The 24,014-nt window shown below is 51.6% G+C and overlaps 1 protein-coding gene across 19 annotated transcripts in view; it reads right to left on the bottom strand.

Moving 5' to 3' along the window:
- Positions 1-24,014, bottom strand: part of SHANK3 (SH3 and multiple ankyrin repeat domains 3) — a 396,403-nt gene that overhangs the window by 20,486 nt on the left and 351,903 nt on the right. For 8 of the 19 annotated variants that reach the window (XM_069801392.1, XM_069801393.1, XM_069801388.1 and 5 more), the window contains 3 exons: positions 23,207-23,334; positions 22,163-22,268; positions 10,485-12,810 (listed from right to left, as the gene is read on the bottom strand). In XM_069801392.1, the coding sequence (XP_069657493.1) occupies positions 10,485-12,810; positions 22,163-22,268; positions 23,207-23,334 (2,560 nt within the window). The other 11 variants (XR_011327682.1, XM_069801403.1, XM_069801402.1 and 8 more) reach the window with 11 other exon arrangements.

The raw sequence follows: 24,014 nt of genomic DNA, 5'->3' as shown, positions 1-24,014 counted from the left end.
CGACACCAGCAACAGGACTGAATGCATGAAGACATGGGCATATGCAATGACGTGAGGACCCTCCCACTGCTGACCACACGCAAATGAAGCAAGATTTGCTGTGCAGAACCTGAGGCATGAATCTCTCCGCCCAGCTCTAGCCAGAGCAGTGCTCCGTCTCTGGCCAGACCTATGGGCTCTACAACCTTTTGCTCTACCAGAAGGACCGAAGTGGGCCAGATGGCTTCTGAGTCTCCCACACCTCTGCTTAAACCAGCCGTGTGTTACAGTCTGGGACTGGAGCAGAGCTGATCCCTGTGGAAGACATCCGTGCGGCTGTCTGGAAAGCGGTACAGCAGCCACCGCCAGCCCAGTGGTGGTGCAGGGCATCTGGCAAGAGGAGTTTCCTAGCGCTGCCATTCTGCTCTCCCGGGACTGGCCCTGTTCAGCTGGGCACCGGGAAGGGGGTGCAGACTCGGAAATTCAGCACTTGGCAGAAAATGACAAGTAAAATCAAACATGAGACTGCCCAGAGCTCTGCATGGGCTCTGGGGTTGCGTTCACATGTGGAAGCGACACAGATGTAGGTAGCTAGTTTCATACACACTACAGCTAAAAAAACCAGGACAGACGGACAAACACGGAAGAAGCACGACCAAGACCACACAGCTTGCCATGCACACTGGGGAAATTCGCCTGGTGGGCACCCGGATCAGGGGGCACATGCCACAGCTCAAACCCTCCAGTGCCCTCCCAGGCCTGCAGGTCACCTCCTGGTGAGGAGAGGGATCCTGCCACTCAACACAAGTGACCGCGTGCAGACAGGAACGGCCTCTCTCAGGGTCTCACTGCCTGGCCCAGCCTGGTGAATGCACATAGCTCATCAGCCACAGGCTTGCAAAGGGATTCCAGCAACTCTGGTAGCAACTGAGACCTGCTGGGGACATGGCCAAGGAGCTCTACCAGCAAGGACTCCTCCAGCAGCAACCATTAACCAGTTTGGGAGAAGAGGGGTCAGTTTCCTGTACCCTGATTTCCCTACACCTCTCTCAGGTAAACACTTATCCATGGTTTAGGTTTGTGCCAACAGTGACTTCCCTGGGGGACACCCTAAGTCACCCACCATGGGTCACCAGGGTGGAGCTCCTGTGGCTCCGGGTGCCTGCCCAAAGGCAGCACTGCCCTGCTGGTCTCTTCCAGGCCCCCCCTCCCCGCTGGTCAACTGAGCCCCAGCCTGGGACGGCTGTATGATCTCAGGGTAGCAAGAGCGTAAGATGCTGCCACCTCTGCCTCATGGGATTTTTGCTCCAGAAGGTGACCTAGGGACAGCCCACGACTGGGAAGTCAGGAACCCGCAGGGAAGGGGGAGCCTTGTGCATCGATTGCGGGGGGGGGGGGAAGCTGCTGGGGCTCATAAAGGGGATGTTGCCTCCCGGGGTGGCAGCCGGCTCAGCCCCATCCTTGCTGGGGACTCTCCCCACGGGGCTGGGTTGCGCCAAGGGGGCCCTGCCCCTGCACAGCCCTTGCTGGATGTCCCCCGGGGCAGCCGCGACGGGGGCACGCAGTCTCGTCCGGGCCACGGTACGAATGCCATGGGAGCCGGAGGGAATTTCCTCAGTCGTCACCTACGAGCAGCAGCACACGACATCACAGCACAGGGACACGGACATGCTACCGGGGCACACCAGGGCAGGAGGGGGACACTCACATGCCAGAGCAAGCGCCGCTGCCCGCTCTCGGCCAGCCGGGAGAGCGGGAAGCGGGACCGGCACGGGCGCGGGGAGACGAGGTGAGTTTGCTATGGGATGAGAACATGCTCACTTACACAACTCGCCCACCCTCCGGAGGCCAGAGGCGGTTCTAGACAGAGCAGCGCGGACATGCAGATGGAGAGCAGGAAGAGAGGCAATGAGAGAGAATGTTAGCTCCGGTCCAGGGCAGCAACAAGACGGAGAAGAGCGAACGGACTTCGTCACGCGGCCCGAGGCCGGCACAGGGCTGAGGCCGAGCGGCACCACAGGACTCCGGCCACGCCGCCAGGCCTGGGCGCCTCGGCAGGGCGTCCCGTGCTGTGCGGGCCTGGGGGCTCCGGCGGCGGCGGCGGCCGGAAAGGCTTCGCCATCTGGGGTGGGTGGCTGAGCCCCGGGCAGCTCTGGGGAAGGGGCGATCCCGGGGGCAGCGAGGGGACCCAGGCAATGGCCGACGCGGGGCTTTTGGGGCCAGTGAAGGTCGGGACGTTCCAGAGTGGCTGAGGTTACCTCCGTGTGTTTACTACAGGAAATGGGACATTCGTAATTGCGTGAATTCGACAGCCAAAGCCTGAAGGATTCGACAGTGCTATTTGTAACAGCTGGGAGGAGAGGGAGGAGGAGGGGAGGAGACAGGGAAGGGACAGGACAGAGATTGGGGAAGGGCAGAAGAGGGAGGGGAAGGAAACAACATATGCATGAGAAAAAAATGCCCCACAGCAAGAACAAGAAAGAGTGGCAAATACAGTTCAACATCTTTTCTGACTTTACCCAATAGCTGTGTTAAGTGTTTTGCTTTCATGATTGTGAGAATAACAGCTACAGCTAAAGGTCAATGGAATATTATTAGGGCCTCACAAGTGAGTTAGTGTTTCCCAGAGCGGATAATCACAGTTCCTGTGGTATGGAAGTTTGCTTGAATCCCTTGCTGAGGTCTGTGCTGCACCAAAGGACTTGCCCTGGGATGGGAGGGGAAAATTCAACATTTGCTCTCCAGGGAGCAGGCAGGACATGTTGCATCTCCTCACAGGGGCAAGAGACCTTGCACCCGCTGCCTGGGTGCTGGGCTGCTCTATGGAGCTTTCTAAACCTTCTTTTTGTGAAATCCCCCAACTGTGGCTATCGGGAGGGAGCCAGGCCTCGTCTCACCTAGATGACACAGCACCTCCTCCAAGCAGAGACTGCTCATCTCCCTCATCTCCACTGCCAGGGCCCTCGCTGTGTCAGGGCGTTCCAGCAAGGGTTCAGTTTGGCACGGTGGCTACAAACGTCAAATGATCACTGCTTTAATTCGTAGTTTTATCCCTTTTCTGCAGGCCAAGCGGCTGCACGCAGAATGGGAAGAAATGGCCAGGAGCCGTGCAGAGAGCACGGCTGCCTCAGTCAGGCAGCTGTGCTGCTCCAGGCAGGGTTTGCTTGGCCAAACAGGGGACTGCAGGTGGAAAGCACTGTCAGGTAGCCACTGCGCATCACTAATAGCAGGGTCAAGTGAAGACTGTGCCGTTTCAGCTAGAGGGTCTAGCCCAGTGGTGGAGGCATTTGGGCAGCCCCAGAGTAGGCTGGCTGGCCAAGAGGGACGCGTGGTTATCCCCTGGGGAACGGCAGGCACCTCCAGGGACAGTGTCCCAGCTCTGTTATGGTGACCATCTTGCTACACTGGAGGAGTGAGGTAGAAGAGCAAGAGGACTTCTAAACACACTTTAAACACTCTCCCTCTCATGCTTCTCCATACAAGAGGGTCTCGGCCTCCAGCTATGGTTTTTCTTGGGCAATTTTGCCGATGGTGCTGTCACTGGACTGTGAGTCTTTCAGCCACGAGCTTGTGCCTGTCTGTGCTCCATCATGTGACAGGGAGAATTGGGAGCAAACCAAAGTATCAGTAAACATTTACAACAGCAAAGTTCTGGCAGGGTCAGAGCATTACAGACCTAAGAGCTGCTTATGCCTTAACCAAACATTACATCTCGTTGCAGCAAGCCTGTTTTGTCCGCCCCTGATCTCTTCTTTGTAGGAAAAGGAAATGTAGGGCTAGTATCCATAGGAGACTTCCAGTCTCCTCATGTGTTGCCCCCAGGACTCTCCAAGCCAATCTCTTCCTAAGCTCCCATCAGAGAGTGTGTGCAACCGTGGCAGATTGCCTGCAGAACTGCTCCAAGGTAGCATGCAGGCCTCTTTCCATGCAGTCGCTTTGCCTCCTGTTTGTTGACAGAAGAACTGAAATTTGAATGGGTCCCTTCATATTTCTCTGTACAAGAGGAAAAGCCCTTTTTCTGCAACTTCCAATTCTAGTCCACTAAAGCCCTGAAAGGAACAGCTCTTACAGTTCTTCTCCTGTGCTTGGGTGGTAACACAGCTGCATTGTGGGACCTTCCTGGACCTTGCTGAGCTAGACTCAGCAATGAGTGAACCCTTCAGGCTTTAACTCTTCCCTCTTTTGGGCCACTATGGCACTGACACAGTCTTGGTGGAACCCAGAGCTCTTCTCACCGAGGTCTACGACAACCCCTCACTGCTCTTCCCAAGTCTCGCTCTGGACAAGCATGAGGCAGAGTCACTGTTTGCTCTTCTACTCACTCGGAGGGATGAGTGGATGAGCTGTGATTAGTAGATGTTAGTGACCAGATGAGGTGAAGCCAGCTGTGCTTGCTGTGACATGGACACATGCTGAGACTTGCTACCCACAATGCCCCTGTCTCCTTGTAGGCAATGCACATCAACATCAAAAACAGACCCTCCCTGGCCACCAGTGGCAGGAAGCACTGAGCTGGTGTCAGATCAGTGTGTCACCTCAGATCGAGGGGCGTGTTTCCCTGTGGTAGGTGCTCTCTCAATCACTACGTTTTCACAGCAGCCCCCAGAGACTCTTGCTTTGCAAATACCCAGCCTCCATCAGCTTATCTCTAAACAGCCTGTGCTTTCCCGCTCCCTTGCTGGCTGCAGGGCCACGTCTATGGGGAAAAGCCGCAGAGGTGGACTGAGCCTCAGGAGTGCCCCATCCTTAGCCTGACATCCTGCGGTGAACGCTGGGAAAATGCCATGGCAACCAGGAGGGAAGAGCATCCTCCAGCACGCCGCTCTGAGCTGCCAGCAGAACGTGTGGCGAGCCCCCCGCTGCCCGGGAGTCCCCGCCGCAGTGCCGGTGGCCCTGCTGCAGTACACCTCCACGAGCAGAAGCCTCCTCCCACGGGAAGGGGAGACCGTGGAGCAAAGAATGCATTTTTACAGTTACCTACGGAGATGCATTAAGCATCTTTAAGTCCAGCTGCGGCAGGAAAGCAGGATAGAGACCTGCCAAGCCTCTGTCACGGGACTGCGGGTTTGTCTTCCTCTTCGGTGGCTGCACTCGACACATGAGGAAAGATGGGGTGCTTGGGGGGGGGGCTCGCAGGACAGCACGCTACTGCGAGCACCAGCTGGGACTTGCAGGCTTTGTGGCCCTTAGCAGCCCGGCTGTTCCAGGCAGGGCTGCGGGGACACCCTGCTTGACATCGCCAAAGGACGCTGCTGTTGCCTGCCGAGGGGCTTCAGCCTCCCGGCACACCGAGGCCAGGGGCTGCTGCCAGCACCCTGCCTGGGACTCTGCTGCTCGGCTGGAAGGCCACCTCCTCTCCAAACCTCAATGCAGTACAAATAACTTCCAGTATGCCCCAAACTCCCTCTAGGGAAGGCGCTGAGAAGCGCAGATCTCAGCTGGCCTCATCAATGCCAATCTCCAGCTTTTCATCAGCTCTACATGGACAATTCCCTTGACTGAGGAAAGAAAGCTGGTCTCTGCTTTGTGCATGAGTTTAGACACCATGAAGAGACAAAAAGCCTACAAGGAAACAGGGGGTTGTATCTGCAGCGGCTGAAAGCTTGCACCAGAAATGTTACACCATTTAACTGAAACAGAATTAATTGATGAGTTTATATAGAAAGAGGTAGCTTTACCCTAGGAGCTAAATGCCTAAAGGGCTTATTTTTCTTCTCTCTCTCTTTCAGATCTGTAGAAATACAAAGCAGTTGTGGGTTTCCAGAACAGCACCTGAAAAACTCAGTTTTGCATCTAAAATTCTGCTTCACATGATACATTTGGCATGTTCAGCTGTTGCTTTTTAAGATAAACAAGCAAACAAACAAAAACCCTTTGCAAAGCACCCTTTAACCCAAGTTCTTGGCTGCATTAGCTGGAGCCCCAAACTGGAACCGTGTCGACACTTCAGATGCTTCTGGCTTGAGTCAACATGAGCTCATATTTAGCTCTAAAGGCTGGCCGATCAGCATTGCACCAACCCCGTCAGCAGAGGTGGGAGGTTGAGATCTGAGTGTGACTATGCGCAATGAGGGATGACACAAGCCTGATGAGGCTGGATGGCCATGGCTAGTCACAGGACAAGGGGACACTAAACAAGAATGCCATCTCAACACATGGTTTAACGTTGCACATTTAACGCGTGAGTCACCCTGAAGCGCACGAGTTCAGCCTCTGGTACTAATGCAGTTCTTCAGCTGGCATTTGCATTGCTAGCTATGACTCACTGGATCACTAATCAGAAACGTACACCTCTCATTAGTTAGTGTCAGCTTTATTGTGGTAATGGATGTCACACAATGAATCCATTTTAGCGTTCAGAAGCAGCTCTGAGCTGTGGGGTCCTCGCACTGCTCCTGCTCAGTGGAACAACAGCTTGGCATCTGCTGCTGCATGAGCTCTGTCCAGGGGTGGCTGGGAAGTTCAAGTCAGAGACGCCAAGACATCTGGTCACTCTCCTGCAGCTCAGCTTAGCAAAGGCTACTGCGTGTTGGGACACTGGATCTTCAAGGATCCCATTCATGTTAAACATGGAGATAGCTGCTGCTGGCCTCATGTCAACCTTCAGAGACATGCTATGTCAAAGTAATGGTCAGGGTAGCTCCCAGCTGAGCAAAGTTCATGTGTCCTCAACTCAAGGGTCATCGCTTATTCCCATGGGACAGTACGAATGGAAGTTGTCACTCTGCTCTGCTGTCACTGTCACCGCCGAACTACGGCGTCTTGGTGAGGGCTGTGCAGAAGGCTGTATCTCAGCAAGCGGGCACGCTACTGCTTCGGGAGCAGAACCTTGCTCTGACAGCACACAGTGCAAGGGCACAGCAGAGCTTCCCTCGCCATGCTCAGCCCTGGCCGGTCACACAGGGCCCGAGGAGTGGGGAGGATGGAATAAATATCGTCTCTATCGATTGCCTTAACTCTGACATTATGTTCTCATTCTCAGTATTTCTTGGCCTCTTTCTCAGTCCCTCTTGTCAAACATCCTCCTGTGGAAGACTGTCTTGGAAGGAGATACAGCCAGAGTTAGAGTTATGGAGAAAGTGGTTTGTCTTCTGTTCCTGGGGGTCCCCAGCCAGGACCCTCATAGACCTCTGCAAGAGAAACGCTCCAGGACCTGCACTGCAGCCACCACATGCAGAGAAGTTACCTGCTCTTAGATGTAACTACTGTAAATTCAGAATTTAATGTGCTTAGAAAGAAACTCCAGCAATGAAACCTGTCACTGCAGGCAAGCTGCTCTGCCTGCTTCAGCAGCTCCTGGAGTCCCTGGAGGGGTACTGGCAGCTTCTGGGTGGCTCCTGCAAGGGCACCTCACCATCCCCAAGTCCTGTGGAACTCCAGGATACCTCTGGTGCTAGGTAAGATCTTCAGTTTGGCTCACGACCCTTTCTGGAGCAGAGCTAAATGTAAGAATGACAGAAAAAGCTGCAGCACAAGTCAGGCCCTGTGGAGGGGCTCCAACGGGCTCTGGCTGCAGCATCGCCTGGCCAAAGGGGTGCAGTACCCTTCAGCCCCCGAGAGGATGCTCAAGGGCCATCCCTGCTGGCAGCGGCAATTGTCCCAGCACGGTCCCACCTCACTCCTCCTTAGCAGCAATGCTGTATTTAGGGTTGGCTGTTGTGGGAGGTTTAGGTAACACTGTCGTTCTCAGGACAGGCCCAGGGACTGGAAAATATGTCCTGAAATGGGTTGTCTAAGCTTATCTAACTGGTCTTTACATTATTTTCTGAATTTACAGCAATTTCATAAAAGAGAGGAATTTTCACAATGAAGGAGGGTGGCTGACATCATTAAATATTCTATTTACAGCTGACTTCCTGGGAAATCTTTCATGTCTTTGACATCAACCAGGAGCACAGAAATTTCAGAGATGAAAGGCCATGACTTTCAGAAAAAGGAATGAGAACATTTAACTCTGCAGGACTGTTGAAAGTGCCAAACACTTGGTGGCAGGGTAGGTAAGGAGAGGAGGATGGACTGCACTTCCCCAGTGCAGGAGGATGGGGTCTCTACAGAGGGTGATAAGCAGCACTATCATGTCATAGGGCAGGAGCTGAGGCAGGCTCTGCTGCTTCTGGGAGAGACGAGGGTGAGGGAAGCACACTGCCTACTGGAAGCACAGGAATCAAAGGGATGCAGTGGTGGAGGACAGGAAGGGGTTAAAGAGAAGCAGAGGATGGAGAGGGGGTGTCTCCTAGAAATGGGGGGTACCTGCACATCTCTGCTGGGAGGCTGTATGGGGAACAGCAGATCAGCCGTGCACGGTGATCTGGATGGACATGGGAGGCCAGGGAAGGAAAGAGGACAGGCAGCTGGGGGCTGCGCTCTGACACCATGTGGAGTCACAGGCACTTTTCGCTGCTGGCTCTGGGAGACCAAAGGGGGCTGAAGGCAGATGACCCGGCAGCCCCTCCACCCAGCCCAGGTGAGGGAGGGCCAGCTGGACCCCAAACCAGGTCTCAGCAAAGGGCTGATGCCTGGCATGGGTAAGCTGTTTGAGATGCCATGCCTGGTTGCCATTAAAAGCTAGTAACTTCCAAGTTCGCTAGCGTCACTGAAGATACGCACACTCAGCACTTTTTAGGAATATGAAGCATGGTGTGCCTGATTTCAGAAGGGTCTTCAAATGCAATTAAACTAAGTGCATTCAGCACAGGACCCCATGGTTCCCGACTGAGCAGTGCAGGGAGAAGGGACCATGTGTGAGACACTGCTCTCAAGGGAGTGGCCATAATGTGCATTTGAGGCCAAATCCAGAGAGATAGAACAGTGTAGCAGGGCAAGATCCAGACATTTTATTCCACACTGTGGTTGTAACTACAAGTTTGGTACCTACCAAGAGGTGGACCACCAGTGCAGGCAGGCTGGCACTGCCAACTCAGGCACTGGCAGGGAGACGTGAGCCAGCTGAAGGATGGAGCTACATGAACACTCCGGGACAGGACACCTTGTCCCCTATGCTACAGCTGGAAATGTCACCAGCTGTGCTAGCGCTGTGTGGACTTGTAACCCATCACTGTGATGATCGAGTTAGAAAAACCTTTCCAAAAGAAGGGTTCCCCTTAGCTCAGAGCTCCCTGCTGAACTGGCACCTCGCTGACCCCCAGCAACCACCCACTGGTGATGCCGGTGGGACCTGCTTACTGTGGCTTTGCTACTGTGGGAGGTGTTGTGTGGCTGCATGCTGAAAGGGTGGAGTAAGGCTGGAGATTTTGGGTCACTTCCTGCTGTAACTTCAAACTTCAAGGCCTTGTAAGGGTTTGCTCTCAAATCTTGGGTTCTAATTTAGAGTTTTTTGGTTTAGTTTAGTTTCACAGCTAGGTGGGGATGTCGGGTGAAAGCATGGGGCAAAGGGGCCACTGCTGCCATGGGGGCAGCAGGTCAGAACAAAGGCTGGGTGCTGGCAGGTCAGTGAGTGGTCTGGCATGGAGGAAATGCCAGAGAGCATGGAGAGGTCCGTGCTGCTCGGGGAGCGTGATGGTCACAGCTCCAGTGTGGGAGAGGGAACCGGTGTCTCCTGAGTGCTGTGAGGGATGAGGGAACCCAAGTGTGACTTTGTAAGAGTAAGAGGCTCCTGAGTGTCCTGGAGTCCCTCTGCTGTGAGCTTTCAGATCTCCTGGGCCGGCCGGGTTCTCTGCAGGTCTGTGCGTGGAGGAGAACAAGGGGTGGGAGGATCTACCACGCTTATGCGCTGCATAGATACCTCTGAGCCAGCAGCCAACCCACCGGCTCACCAGCATGGAGACGTGTGTGACCCAGCGCTGCGCTCAGCAGGATGTGGCTGCTGCGAGCGCCCACGTGAAGGATGCCCGGCTGCACCCCCCTGCCCGGAGCCATGCGTAACACCCCCCAGCTGCGCCCTGCCAAAACACCTCCCTGCGGGTCACCAGAGCTGGCTTGTTCCAGAAACGGCGCCGAGCTCTGCCTCAGCGAACAAAGGTCGGGGTGGTGCTGCTGTGTCCTTTCTAAGGGCTGTCACAGACCACCCTCGTGACGGCTCCCACTCAGCAGTGACTGACCAGAGCTCTAATACATAGTCTGACAACATTTGGAGATCCTTTGAAATGAAAAGCACTATAGAAACACACATTGTTATTAATTGTTCAGGAGCAAACATTTAGAAGTGAAACCCACAACTAAATACAGCAGCTTAACAATAGCATTGAGACAGAGGAGGAACATGAAACAACAGGAAGGCAATTTAAAGGGAAAAAGCAACAGTGCGAGCTCGCTACGTGTGCGGTGCGTAGAAAGGAGCCATGAACAAATCACACCAACTTCTGGAAAGCATGTCTCAGCATTGTCTCTCCCCGTGCAGCTGAGAAGTCCTGACATCTCTGAAATGCCCCTCAAAACACACCCTGGATCACTCGGCACAGTTACACTCTGCTTATGCACCCCCCTGTCCCCCCGGGTGCCTAAGCCCTGCACCTGCCCCCTCCCCTGGCCAGCGACCAGCATCTTACCGTGCCGCGACCACAGGTGACTTCTTCCCGGGATCTAACGTGGACCCGGCTGGTTCCTCCCCCAGTGATCGTGTATCCTTATTCAGTTGCTGTAGTCGGGAACTTAGCTCACTGATCACAGTTGGCTTGTCATCATCAGCCCCATGGATCGGCCTGCTCTCCATGGGGTCCCCCCATAGCTTGGACCTTCTCTGAAAGAGGTAGCGTGGCCGGCCAATGCTGGCTGATGCCAGAGTGGCCGCATGTTGCTGGGAGATGAGCTCGCTGTCCGAAGACTGCTTCAAAAGTGGGTCCCTGAAAGTAACTGGCCCCTTGCTGAGCTGGGACTTGAGTTTTGGCTTTGGAGGCACTGGTGGCTTCTCGAGTATAAAAGTTTGTCCATCCGCAAAGGAAGTGTATGTGTCAGTAGGCTCCCCGCTTTCTGAGGACAACGTAGACATGCTGGAGACCGTTGAGATGGTGCTTGTGGTCTCCAGGTGATGGTCACTTGAACTTCTGGTGTCCACCTCTTCCACTCCCGAGTCTGCAGCAGACTCTGGGGCTACGGGGGCATCAGAGGGCTTCCCTGAGGGTGTTCCGCCAGTGGTAGAAGGTGCTACTGCTGCCGCTGGTATGGATGGCGTGCTAGGCGTAGCCAGGTGGCTGACTGGTGTGCCAGGGGTGGTGACCAGTACCCCGTTTGCAAACTCATCTGGTGGAGGCACCAGCCCTATCTTGGCCAGCTCCTCCCTGGTCTCTTCGTCACTTGAAGACAACTGAGCTGGTGGGAGGGTAACCGTGTAGGGCTCCACTTCTTCCTCCGAACTCCCTTGTCCCAACGTCTTGTCAGAGGCTGGACTGACTGGAGGCTTTCCCACAGGACTGGGCTGGGTCTCTGCTTTGGGGGACTCTGCTGGCTCTGTGCATGCTTCAGGGACAGCTGGTTTCTCCTCTTTTACCTCAAGTCCTATCTCGTCTTGGCCATTACTTGTGGCGTGAACCATAATGAGGCCAGCGGTCTTCTGCTGTGATGTATCCACTATGCTAATAATCATGGACTTCTTGTCTTCTTGTTTTTTCTCCTCCTTCCCAGGTGTTTCTGCTCTTGCTTCAGTTTCTTTTCTCAGTGTGGATGGAGTCCCCCACTGGGTCTTAGTAGGGGCCAAAGTCCCAGAATCTGTTGCGATTGCCCCTTTGCCTCCAGGTGAGTACGCAGGGGACACCAAGCTCTCCAACTCCCCCCTCTCTGGTTCTTTGGTTTGGATGTCCACAAACAGGGGTGCTGCTCTGTCTGAGTCTGGGCTGTGGATTGGGGTGGGCGACCGGGATGGGACTTGAGTTGAGAGGGCCCGTTCCCTTGCGGCCAGCGCAAGCGCCAGTGGTGAGTTCGGATCCAAGGGCTTTCCTGTTAGGGGATGGATGAACGTTGAGGATGAGCTGCTAATTAATGGCTTTAAAGCTGAGACAGGGGAAGGCAGTAGTACATCTCGGCTTCCTAACAACCGCTCATCAATAGACCTGGACTGCTGCAAGGATGGCATGTCGCTGCTGGGGGGGCTTCCTTCAATGGCCCCAACCGAGAGGAAGACAGTGGATTTCCGCCTCTCATCCAGACGACGGTCTCTGTCCTTCATGACTCCAGCAATGGCAGTGGCAAAGGGGATGCTTGTGGCTTCAACCTGAGCAATGCCGGTGTGGTGCTGATATTCCACTCCACTCAGGCGATGGCTCCTGCGGGTGGGAGAGGGCTCCCTTGTAAAGCCTCCGGTGATGGCCAGTGCTGCTCTCTCCTGTGCGTCCTCCACTTGTAACTGCTTAACAAGAGGACTCTTCTTCCTCTGTGGCTTGGTGGGAGCAAACAGGCTGACATTGAACTGACCCATGTTGGCATAAGGGTTGTCAATCACTCTCCCCTTCCTCTTCAGCTTCTCTGGAGGGGTTGCAGACGGGCCAGGCCGGGGGATCTCTGTTGGCTCCACGGGAAGATGAGAGGAATCCTGTAGGATTATCATGGATCGGGCCCTCTTCTGCCTTTCAGGGTAAGGAATGGAAGTCCTTGCCTGATCATACATCTCAGCTGCGCTAATGACCTGCGGGAGTCCATGGAGTTTAGCCTCCAGGCTTGGCTTAAAGCTTGATCTTATGGTATCATAAGCTCTTCCTGGGGGTGGAGGTGGCGAGAAGGATGGAGGGGGGCCTGTGTCAAAGTAATATGGAGAAGGAGGTGGGGGTGGGGCTGTCTGAGGTGGTGGTGGAATCCCGTGTCCTTCCCTAACAGTGTCTTGCATCGATGTGCTCCGGGGAAACTTCCCATCTAGCAAAGAAGCAGCAAGTTTCTCGTCTTCACCTGGAAAACAAGAAGAACAGTGAAATCAGAGAGGACGTCTCCAGAGAAACCAGAGCACGACAGTCACTGCAAATTGGATATATGACACCCCTTTCTTCCCTCCCACTTCACTTTCTTTCTGAGGTGACTTTCCACTTCAGCTTTTATTTGCTTGGTGTAAGCATCTGCAGTCTGGCCCTTTGCTTATGTTCACTTGGCACAGAAGGGTGGCCACATACTCTCACAGTGTCTTACATTCTTTTAAATCCATCAGACAGTTGTGCCCAACACTTTCCAACCAGGCTGAACGCTCTCCGGACCAACGCAGCAATGACAGAATTGAACACTTGCTCGATCAAACCTCCTGACACCCAACTGCCAACGTGTGAGACAGCTGAGTGCAACCAGGTTGTGCAACTCACAGCAAACAGTGCCATCTCCCATGTGCGGGTTCTCACACTCTCCCGCTCGCTCTTCTTCTGTCACACTTCCCCCCTTTCCCCCGAGGGGCTACATATGCTTCAATGTGCTAGACTGAATTCAGAAGCAGGGTCTAGCAGAAACTTAAGTTATGTAATTCAAGAATTGGAAGTACCCAAGGAAGCCAGATTCTGCCATTCTTACTATTAACTTACTACCTGGGTGCACAGAGAGCGCTTTTCCAGTTACTTGTAATACTCAGTGAAAGTGCGTGAGAATCTTGCGAAGTAATAGGAGGAAAAATCCATTAATATAGCCAGTATGGTGCAAGTATTTGCACGGATGCAAGTTAACCAGCCTAGCTTGATCCAGCCTTCTGCATCAGCCCACCCCTCTTCGCTACATCCTGCTTAGCTATGCTCATCACTTACTTGCCATACGTCCTTCTTTTCAGTCACAGTTCAGCTATTTTCAAGGTTTCAAATTGCTCTTGAGAGAATGCTCAAGATGGCAGAAAGCCACGTCTTGGCACAGCAGCATGATGACCACCTGCTTTTTTGGCTCTAATGCTTTTTCTGTAATGTCCACCAGCATTCAAAGTGCTTTGGCAACTGTGCCTTGTATGGCATTAGCAATTTCACCAAATGCCTGCAGATGCAGAGTCCGCTGGGGGAAAAAGGGAGTATTTTGGCCAGTAAGCACTGAACTTTACATTTCATTATATTGTTCAGACTGCCCCTGTGTTCAAAGCTATGCTGTTTTTGCTGAACACAGTTTGGGGATTTTTAATACCAAGGTAGCATAATGAACTGGAAGCATGAAACAAGTTCAAAGAGAGACTGGACAAAGCCATGGAGGATGCACTTTTTTTTTTGGCTATTATGTGCACAGAAACCTCTGAACTGAAGACAGTACCTGCCTGGGTGAGTATTCAGGAGAAATATCACATCCTTGCCCTGTTTTCACTCTTCCCTGAGCATCTGCTTAAGAGCAATGCTTAAGACAGGATCCTGCACTAGATGGAGCCATGGTTTGATTCAGTATAGACATTGTCATGTTCTTAATAGCATGAAGATCCAAAAAAAAATTCATGCCTTTATGCTTATTTCTACTTCTCACCTGGGAATGGCCAAGAGCTGAAACAAGGAAATTTATGCAGCACTGAGCTCCGTTACCATGCCCAGACTGTTACAGAACATGGCCTAGCACCATTAGAGCTTGTCTTAGGGATGTGCTGACCATCCTGTAGATAGGTACTACTGTGTCAAGTACAGAGCTATTTCAGGAAATAAAACTGGAAAGCTGTTTCATCTTTATCAGATTTCCTGATCTGCAAAGAGCAGACTGGCCAAGCAGCTGCCAGGCCAGAGGAAACACTGACTACCAACAGTCACTGGCTGCTGCAAGTTTTCGGCTGTCAGCTGTGAACAGCTGTAGGTGTGGTAGCCTCCGTTCTAACTGTGAGCTCACAGTCCCTGCTGTGAAGTTCTTTTAAAGTGTTAAAAGCAAAGTATTTCAAGTGAAGGAAGGGTGAAGGGGACAGTTAGATAATCTGAATGTATTCAAGGTGTGGGTAATAGTTTTTGTTTTATTTTACATAGCTGCTTCTACAATTATTTGTTTTATTCTCCCTATTCCCCACTTGTTATTTTTCTCTGCCGTTAAGCATCTCTCCTCCATTTTTTTCTTAAATGAGGAGGGCAGCACTATGGAAAACAATATCCAAAGCACTACCAGGTTCAATGAGGAGCTGCACGTCTCAAAAGGACCTAAACAGGAATGGGCCAGCAGGAACTCCATGAATTTCAACAAGGACAGATGCAAAGTCCCACACCTGAGAAGGAAGAAGCCCCTTGCAACTGGACAGGCTGGGGACTGGCTGGCTGGGAAGCAACTCTGTGGAAGAGAACTTGGGGGGCTTGGTAGGCAGTGAGGTGAACATGGGCTGGCCCTGTGCCTCAGCAGCAAAGCCCAACAGCGTCCTGGGCTGCGTGAACAGGAGCAAAGACAACAGACAGAGCAAAGGGGTTATCCCTCTCACTCCCAATCATGAGACCACATCTACAATATTGCATCCAGTTTTGGGGCCCCCAGTAAAAGAAATACATCAACAAACTGAAGGGAGTTCAGTGGAGAGCCACCAAGATGGTCAGGACTGGAGCTCTTGCTCTGTCTGGAGAGGCTGAGGCAGCTGGGCTTGTTCAGCTGGCAGAAGGAATGGTTTTTGGGGGGACATAACAGCAGCCTTCTGGTACCTACAGGAGGTTATAAAGAAGATAAAGCCAGGCTTTTCACAGTGGTACATGGTGGGAGGACAAGAGGCCATGGTGGGGGACAAGAGACAATGGGCAAAACTGAAATGAGAGGTTCTGACTCAATAAAAGGAGAAATTTTATGATGAGGGCAGTCAAGCAGTAGAACAGCCTGCCCAGAAAGGGTGTGCAGTCTCCATCTTTGGAGTTTTTCAAGACCAGACTGGATAAAACCGTCAGCAACATGATTTGATGTCATAGCTGACCCTGCTTTGAGATGGAGGTTGGACTAGAGACCTCCTCCTTCCAACCTGAATTATCCTTTGATCCTACGACAGAACAGTCGCTTCATTACAGTTCTGGTTCCCAAGCTGACCACCTCTACAACCCCGCTCCTTGGAATAGCGGGAATATCTGTTCCCTGTGAAAACAAATGTCTCCTTTTGGTCCTCAGCCAGAAAATCAACACACAGGAGAGATCACTGATGGGAGAGGGGGGAGGAAAGCAAATTTTTTGCAAGCTTTTCCTACACTACCTGCAACTCACCATTCTGACATAGCTCCTCTGTTCACTGTACCTGCGTGCTTGCCATCCAAGTCCTGCATAAACAACTACATCCATTCACACATGTCCCTCTCCTCCTCTCCATGCAGCTTGCTCACTCCCTATATTCTGTTGACAACACTGCCTTGATATGCCACTTCTCCATCTCTTCTCCAGTCTTGCAGATCAAAGGCATATCTAGCCTGGTGTGCTGCCTGGCAGCGGCCAATAATAATTGCCTGAGGAAGCACATAAGAACACAGCAAGCATGCAGGGTTGCTTCGCCCCTCCCAAATACTCTGCCAGCTTCCAGCAATTTGCTGATCAAGAGCTGGCTGAGTCAGACTGTCTTTGTGTTTAACCCTTGGCAGACTTTCTTCTTCTTCCAGAAACTTGGCAGTGCTCTTTGAACTCATGCAAATTTCTTGCACTCCCAACATCCTGCAGCAGTGAGCTCTGTGGCTTACCAGCACCGTGTGCAGAATTATCTCCTTTTCTTTGAAATTCCATCTATCAGTTTAATTTGATGCCCATTTGGTCTGTAAAGACCTTTTACAAGGCTTTCTTTGAATTGCGTTGCTGTGTTATTATGTTCTCTTATTCAAATCTTTCAGTACCCATTCCTACTGTGATAGCGAATTTTGTAAAAGCCAGCCTTCATGATAGGAAGAAACTCCTCACTGATGTTTAAATGTGATCACGCAGGCAAAATGAAACCTCTCCCTTAACATGGAGAAGCATCTGTTTATAGTTAAGCATGAGACTAATCATTGCTGAGTTTTATTTACTGTCTACACAGGATACAATACTGCTCAGGGAGTCTCCGAAGTTGAACAAAGGCAACTAGTAATCCCTTGGGAGCAGGCTTTGAAATGTGATGTCTTGATTAAGTCTTGAATTTATGAATTGCGTTCAGTCCTTGCAGAGCAGGCTGGACCCTGCACAGACCCCTGCAGAGGTAATGAGCACACAGCCATACAGAAATCCTCCTGGTGAAAGCAGTGCCGAGGACAAGGGTCCTCCTAAAAGCTACAAGACCGGTGAAACTATCCTGGCAGTTTTTAACTTGAAATGGAAAGAGAATCTATTTGAGTTTATCTAAAATGCTGGTAGCTGAAAGCATGGCTCTCTTTTATCCAACTCCACTCCTGCTGACTGAAATGTTAATTACTTGTTGTGAATATGCTAATTTTTCACTTTTATCTTAACATTTGCCTGTGCTAAATGCTGTGCTGGGCAATGGGCAGACCTCGGCCCAAGGGATGGGCAGTCTGCAGGAGAAGGAGCCTGACCAACTCCTGCAGCATTTGGAGCCCTTCTACACAGCTCTGCAGTACCCAAGAAAATGGCATGGCAGCTCTCCACCAATGCGCGCACCCTCAGAACAGGCTATCAGACGACACGAAAAGTCTCCAGTGACGAGCCTCAGCCAGACTCTAACACGCAATGTGACACCGAGGGAAGGTAGTTCTTTTAAACTGGTAGCACCTAAACTAGATTGTCCTTTCATTCTGTTGGATCTCGACCCAGCAATTACCGACTTGCCATTTACTATTCCCCTGTGTCACAGAATCATGCACGGCATCTGTGCTGTTTCCCGGCACTCTCTGCTGCCAGCGACCAAGCGCTCCCGCCTCCTCCAGACCTCCTCCTTCTACCACACATAGATGGGCTGCCAGATGAACGTGAAACCTTGGGAGCTATTCCAGGTTCTCTGGAGGGATGGTGGAGGTGGGGCTGACCTCTGAGAAAAGAGAGCATCTGCCTGTCGCAAATGGCATGACCCTCTGTGTGCTGCCCGTGATCTCTCTCTGTGCCTGGTCCACCTTCTGTGTGCATAACTGCAAGATTAAACTTAAATGACAAATAAACAAACCTGTCCCTTTGCTAACTGCCGTTGAGATTTTGTCTCTCAGTTCTCTTCAAACAGCATATACTGTGTCTTCCTCGTAGGGGGGGATATATGCTTCCTACAAAGAGCAACAAGACATCACCAGGATCAAACTACAGAGGTTGGCGCACGCAGGAATAAAGAGCTTGAGTCAAAATGCAGCCTCCAGCGATCAGCAAGGACTGTCGAAGAACCCTGCCTCCGAGCACCCAGCGTAAGTGGTCTGACATGAAAATCATGGCCCGGGTGCATGCTTGAAGCGCAGCTCAGCAATGCCACAAGCCTCATGGCAACCCCTCTCTGCAATTCACAGCATGCTCAACGCATTATTAATCTCCAAGGAAAATACAAAAACTCTCCATAATGCTTTTGGGCCTGTTGCCATAACAGCCTAAATCCCTGTGAGAATCTAACTCTGCGCATTAATTTGGGCTAGCTAATGAGGTGGCTCTCTCCAGAGCACACCCCACTGTTGCCAGCCTTGCTTTCCCCGTGCAGAGATGGCAGAGCAGCTTCCAACACTACCCCTGGGCTAGAGCAGAAAGGTGCCAAGTGCTGTGGCTTTGCTTGTGTCCAGAAGCAGAAAGTGGGTGAGCATCACTGTCCTCTGGTGTGCAGGGCTGACATCAGCCCCAGGCAACAACAGAACTGGCAGGAGGAGGAGGAAAGACCACTGCCCTTCAGAGAGCAGTGATATAACAGTACTGTGCTGGCTGCTACAGCACAAAGCTTATATTGGAGCTCAGGTGAATCCGAGAACCTGTTTAGAAAAGCAGAAAGCATTGGGAGTTCACCCAGGACCAGGGAAGGATGGTCCTGGAACAGGATCTGGGGAGGGCTGCCAGCCCTGGTGGCAGAGCTGCCCTCACCCTGCCAGACCTTCATGCAGCCAAGTAAGGTGCACACTCAGCCCCGAGCTGGCAGAGCAGGAGGAGCCTGGCATACTCAATGTCTTTTTGAACACCAAGTCACCCCTTATTTCCTCAGCAGTGACAACGCTTAGTCAATAAGGTGCATCTGTCACCTACAGCCAGCGCCTGCAGCCCATCGTGTTTCTAACTGACACGGGGACACACGCTACTTCTATCCATGCAAAACCACCATCTACATCATCTTGAATTTGCTCGGGGGGAGACTTAGCAGGTACCATGATGGTTCTGCAGACTTTCAAGTGTTTTTAACTTCTGATGCTGGAGCAGATGGCGTGGTAGCTATCTTGGAAGTCTGACAAAGATTTTCTTTTCTATCAGCCTCCCCAGTGCAATGCATTTCTTTTCTTCACATTTTTGTTGAAATATTTCTTCCGTTTTGCTTTCTTTGTGCCAGTCAAGGGTTAACTACCTCTCTCTCAATAAATTTTTAGATGCAAACATGAAATGCTTTGATCTTTGGTCACAAGTCCCTGGGAATCTAAACCAGCTGTGTAATATGCAAATAATTCAGAGCATTTCTTCACCAAAAAACCAAACCAACCAACCAATCCCTGCTTATTTTTCATCTAGTTCCTTACTTTTGGTAGTGATTTTTATCATGAAGTCAACTGACTGTACAGCGTATGAGCCTGTCATTGTGGGTGTGAAATGACAGCTCAAGAAGGACTTCTAAAACAAGCCAATTGCAACCCAATTTCTACTGTTTGGCTGTTTTCTATTTTAGCTTATCTGGAATTCCACCAAAATGAGCCTGTTTCTAAGAGGCATTGCTTTTGGTGTGTATTGTGGCAGGCAAACTGGAAACAAGAAGTTGCTGTCCCCTCCTCAGCAGGAATTGCTCCCTTTCGGTGCAGACAGACGCATGCCATTCTTGGATTGAGCATAATTAAGAGCTATGTGTGATATTTTTCCTGTATTTATTGTTGGGTTGTGCTTGGATGCTGTGCTTGTGACAGCTGCAGTCATTCCTGCTCAGAACAGGGCATCTCCAGGTCTGCTTTTAATCTTCCCCGATGCAGATTAAATTTAGCGTTTCTAATCCCCTTGTTGCACACTGTGTGTAGCTCTAATGGCTGGGAATCCTGTGCAAGGATCAGGGTCTCAATGCTCTAGGTGCTGAACAAAAAAGAAGCACATGGGACATTACACTCTATGCTCATGACCATACAAACCCTACACACAACCCAACAAACCTTACAGTTGTATAAACCCTACAAACTTCGAATCCCTCTTCTCACAGTTTTCTGCATACAGAGATCCTTGACACTACATCTGCATGAGTGTCACACAACAAGGTGTAGGTTTAGAGGGACTTCCTGAGTCATTGACTCTGCTTTCACAAGCACAAAGGAGCTCCTTATGGGCGAGTATTTAATATTTAATGAATACTTTTCCAATTTATGATCTATTACTGGGTGAAGATGCTGTTTCACACAATAGATCCCCTTTAATATGATTTCCAGCTGTTTGTGGCTTGATTGAACCATGAACAACTTCTGCTTAGAAGCATTTTCACAAACATTCTTACACATAAAACAAACATCTAGGATATAGTTTGCAAAATAAACATGCACTTTAGACACCACTGGCCGCTGCATGCTTGTCTGCCAGGCAGCCGTAGACCTCAGTGGTCACAAGATACTACTTACAGTCAATGGGCACTTGTGCAGGATTCACCTCTAAGATCAAGACATCAGATAAATCATGTTAAAAGTGCCTATTTCCCTCTGGTCACTATAGAGGGTTCCTGCGCACTTTACTTGGATGGAAATCTCTGCATTGTTAACATATAAGGCTGTATGAGATGAATCCCATTCTGCATGTGCTACTGATCATTTTTACCTTCATGAGAAAATTAACTGATTACTCCTACTTTAGCAAGTCCATGGGTTGGTGCTGTGGTGATCCCAGGCACCAAGGCAGGCAGCTCTGCTCCCTTTCTACCATGTACATTAACAGTATCGCAACGTATGAGCAACTAATAAATGCCTGCCTTCACTTCCAACACTGCATCTCATCATCTGCTTGGCCCAGAGCAAGCTCTTCAGAGGTACGGGAGCTTTCTGACTGCAGATTTCATAGTAGGACAGCAGCTTTATCAACATGGTCTATAAGTACACACCAGGGCAGTCCCTTAAACACCCCCCCCCCTTTTTTTTTTTTTTAAGATTATCTCTTCTAGTTTGTTTTTCAGATTAATCATACACACATTTGATTAACTACTACTCTCAGACCAGTCTCACATGGGACTACAGGTACCAGCTGCTCTCATACAGACATGAATGTGAAGCACGTATGCACAGCAATTCTGTGGCTCTGTACATTAAAAAGTACATTTTGAATACTAACCCTTGCATTTTTAACTAATTTTTACATTCTTGCTGGGGTTGTGCTGCTCTTAGCTGCACCTTGAAGCAGAATTTACTTTCTATTTACTTATTTTGTGTGTTAAACACACAATCTGTTTGGCATCACCATTACTATCAAATGATGTCTTGGGGTTACTTAAAATTCACACTTGCCAGAGAGCACACCACCTTTCTCTCTGGCCCCTTTCCTCCTGCCCCTCAGTTCCTCCATGTAAGTGATAACACACTCTCCCCAGCTCCAACCTGCACAGCCCTTAGACCTTGCTAACACCATGGCTTGCTATTACCATCTGGATGAAACTCACCAATACACAAAATCAGGAGAAGAAAATGAGACGCCCGTACTGTCATTGTGCCACCGGCCCTTGCTCACCTCATCCACCCATCTCCCTCTTCCAGCATATTTTTGGTTTTAGTTGCACTCTAAACCTTTTGGGACAGGGTCTAAAGATCCTGACATAGTCCATAGATGAGTGCCTGTTCCAGACCCTGTCCTGTTTCTCCTTAGAAAAAAATTCAGTTGTTACCTGCTCCATTGTCTGTCTGTGACAGCACATGGTTTTACGCTCAACCACCCACATGTTCAGCACACTGCATGCCCAGCCCAGCCGCTACATGGGCAGACAGAAAATCACCCCCTGACCCTCGTTTGCCAGCACAGAGGGTGGGAGAAACTCCCCTATCCCTGGAAGTGCCATAAAGAGACTGAGAAAGCAAGGCACCTCTGGAGGTCTCCAGTCCAACCTTCTACTCAGAGCAGAACCACCGTCAGCGTTAGAACAGGTTTCTCAAGACACGTGCAACTTTCAAAGTAGAAATCCCATTAAACATCCCCTCTTCAAGATCTTTAGTTACAAGCCACTAGAGCGGGCTGAGTCTTTCCTGCAGGTTCCTGTGCAGGCATGAATGCTCCATGGGGATGACCCTTCCTCTTTAGGAAGGGATTTCCCCCCAGTTTGCCTTACCTACAGATTTTGTCCGTGGAATTCCTTTGCGCAGTGAAACATGGGGCTTCTCAGCTCCTGCAAGGACCCCCGAGTGTGCTGCCATACCCTGGCGTTCAAAGAGTGACTGGAAGACAAAAAAAGGAAATTTCCATTCTGGACATCAGCGAGACTCAGCTGAAAGGACACAACGCTTCATCTCAGTCCACCTGATCCTTCTGACCGCAGGTGAAGCTGGGGCACTACCCCGTCAGCCTGCATGCCAGACCCTGTCCCTGCCGCCCCGTGCCTGCAGCCCGGATTGCCACAGCCCCAGGAGGGGACGCTTCCCTGGGGACAAGGACGGGCCCCCTCCCTACCTCCACCTTTGTCCATCTTCCATGATGCCCCATCCAGCATGTCTCCAAAACCTGTGCTACTGCTCTTTGAAGGGTTAATCCTCCCTCCCTCTCTCCCGCTTGCCTGCTCCCCCTGCCTACCTGCTCCCCCCACTGGCTCTCAGGGACTTTGTGCCCAGGGTAGGGTGGCACAGTGATGCCGACTCCAGCAGCAGCCTTCCTCCCGTGGGAAGGCTTCGCTCAGGCCAGTCTCTGCTCAGAAGCAGCCTGTCCCATTTTACCTCCTGCTCCAGAAGCTGCCTCCCACTGCCTGCAGCACTTTCACAATCCAGACAGCCTGGAGCTGGCAGCCCCACTCCTACTCCATCCATGCTTCCCCTCAGAGACAGCGTTTTTCTCTTCAAGTCCTCCTAATTTCCAGCTTCACATCCAGAAAATTGCAGCCAGACTAAGCTCTCCAGCTCAGCTTTCCACACTCCTTCAGATCTGCTCTTACGTTCTCCCCAGGGCAATCCCATACTGGTGAGCAAGGAAGCGCCAAACAGCCCGGGTCAGCTCCTCCACCACCTGCCCAGACTCCTGCTCTGTGTCTCCACCTCCCCCCAGATTCTCTCCTTCCACTCCCCTGGGGGAACCCACTCCCCAACGTGACTGTCATGCTGGCAGTTAGCATCTGTCACAGCACGATGTGCCCTTCCCTCTCCCACCACGAGCCCTCCTCTCTCACACTGATTTCTGCTGGCGTGATGCGCCGGCTTGTTGGTCGCTGCTTCACAGTGGCTGCCCTAGAATCTGCTTCGACAATGTCTGCTCTCAGCGCGGGCTCGGCTGCTGCCAAAATCTCATCCAGTTTCTCTGTAAATCCAAACATAAAAGCAATCTGGTTAGCAAGGGCCGCCGTACCGAGGCAGCTCCCCTACGACAGACCCATCCCCTGCAGTGCAGCTGAGCAGGGAGTGAACGTCCCCGTAGGGAGAGTGGTTCATAGGCCTGTTGAGCACAGAGCTGAGGAAGCGGCCGCTCAGTCGTCTCTTCCCCAGCCAGCGGCTAACGAAGGTTTTGGAGGTGTTTCTGGAGCTGCCCACCCGCCACGATGCACAACCAGGCACTGGCCTGGCTCAGCTGGGGGACCCACAGATGACAGCCCGGCGTGGCAGCACTGCACTGTGCCACTTTCCCACCCTGGCTGCACCCGGCGCGGCTGCACCACCTGGGCCCCCTGACCAGCCTGCCTGACCTCTGGGGTCTGACCTGCCAGCACCCCCGCTCCTAGCTGTGCCACGCTTTGAGGAAGCCTTGATCCTTACATTGAAAGAGCAAATTTTTGCCCAGATATATTTTTGATATTCAGAATGAGACTGAGTCCCCCCACTTGGGCAAAGGGGGGTGTAGGCAGCGGCTGTGACACGGCAGGTAAGGGGAACCCAGGTGCTGCAGGGACCACAAGCAACGTAGAAGTCCGCGGGTCTCAGTCTGGCTCCAGCACAACCAGTGTCACCCCAGTGTCTGTTCGGGACAAGCTGGGACGTGTCGTC

The sequence above is a fragment of the Haliaeetus albicilla genome, chromosome 14, assembly GCF_947461875.1.
Source record: "Haliaeetus albicilla chromosome 14, bHalAlb1.1, whole genome shotgun sequence".
Classification (NCBI taxonomy): domain Eukaryota; kingdom Metazoa; phylum Chordata; class Aves; order Accipitriformes; family Accipitridae; genus Haliaeetus; species Haliaeetus albicilla.
This window is presented reverse-complemented; position numbering and strand designations above follow the sequence as displayed.